General features: G+C 40.3%; 1 protein-coding gene across 1 annotated transcript in view; it reads left to right on the forward strand.

Moving 5' to 3' along the window:
• ttf2 (transcription termination factor, RNA polymerase II) overlaps positions 1-1,617 on the forward strand; it is a 20,413-nt gene that overhangs the window by 1,110 nt on the left and 17,686 nt on the right. The window contains 2 exon segments of the mRNA XM_020618934.1: positions 603-672; positions 954-1,616. Coding sequence (XP_020474590.1) covers positions 603-672; positions 954-1,616 — 733 coding nt within the window.

Genomic DNA, 1,617 nt, shown 5'->3' on the forward strand with positions numbered 1-1,617 from the left:
GGTTTTTTTTATAAAACCCTTTTTTGTTTTTTGGTTTTTTTTTTTTTTTTTTTTTTTTTTCAAAATAAGAGTGACACCTTGCTAGGACTCCGTTTCACTTCAACTTAAGATGAAAAGAGTTTAGTCTTGCTTCAAAGGCACATGAACAAGAAAATGCCGGTCTGTAGTAGGGCTGTGTATTGGCAAGAATCTGGCAATACAATGCGTATCACGATACAGGGGTTATGATTCATTATATTTGCAATACTGTAAAGAAGGCAATATATTGTGGGGTTTATTTCTATCATGAAATAAGCACTACACCACCATATGTATAAAATCTCCTGTAAAAAAAAAAAAAAGGTTTACTTATTTAGCAGTCAGTACAGGCATGAGCATTTGCATTTATCAGTCCCTGTAGCATCCAACAACATAGCACTTCTTTGCATATGAACTTAATTAAAAATTAATAGTGTTTTGGAGAATCTATACAGTATCGCAAAGCGTAATATTGTGATACTCACACATATTGATATTTTCTTACACCTCTAGTCTGTAGGTGACAACACATTAGCTGTTGGTCAGACTGGATCTGTGACCCTTACTTTGTTATTGTTTTCCAGGTTATACTACCGGTGCATTATAGGTAAAAAAGAAGGCCAGAGATGGTGTGGAAATGTGCCTTGGACTACAGTAAGACACCATACACACCCTTATTTATATACTTTTAAATACCTTTGTCACCAACAGTTTCTGGGGTCTGTTCACTGAAGACAATACTGATATTCTCAACTCTTACATCACCAGATGTTTTATTGTTGCACACTCATGTTGTGGGGAGGGTGTATGCATACAACTTTAAGTCATACACCCACCCAGATCTCAAAGGCAAAATTTTGTGCAGATTCCATTTGGTGTATTGACCATGCAACTGCAATGTTGTCAGTTTGTGAATGTGATGCCTGTCATTGCAGCCAGACAAAGAAAAAAGAAATCCTCTATCTGACAAACAGCTGCAGCCCCCCTCACTGCCATCTATCCGGAACCCATTTAAGGCCCCTGACAAGACGGACAAGAACTCTAAGTTGAGAGACCTGCTGATTTGTGGAGGTGATGAGAAAGACAGCACAGCAAGTCACAAGGCTGACGAAGGAGAACGTTATCAGAAAGCAAATGGAGAGACCGTAGATGCAGGAGTGAAGGAAGAAGAGGAAGAGAACCTGAATTCACTGGGTACTTACCAAGGGAAACTACTTCCTGTGGGGATGAAGTTAAAGAAGAGAGTTACAGATGAGGAGAGGAATGGCCGCCAAGCTAACGATGCAGAAAGAATGACAAGTGAGACTAAAAACAAACACACAGAGCAGGGAGAAGAAGGAAAAACGGCAGTGAAACAAACTGACCCTACTATAAAGGAGAGTGCCTCTAAATTTGCACCCAGCAGCTGCGCTGATGCTTCCATAGTCTCTGATAACACAAGAGACCCCACAGCTAACAAACCAGCACAATCAGAGAGCGGTCACACCAAAACTCCCCATGACAATGATGATGTCATGATAGTGTCAGTGAAACTTGCTACTCAGAAAACTCCTCCTGTTTCTGCTGTTCAAAAGACCCTGACCACCTTCCCAGGATTTC

Source organism: Monopterus albus, unplaced genomic scaffold, assembly GCF_001952655.1.
Source record: "Monopterus albus unplaced genomic scaffold, M_albus_1.0 scaffold211.1, whole genome shotgun sequence".
Lineage (NCBI taxonomy): Eukaryota > Metazoa > Chordata > Actinopteri > Synbranchiformes > Synbranchidae > Monopterus > Monopterus albus.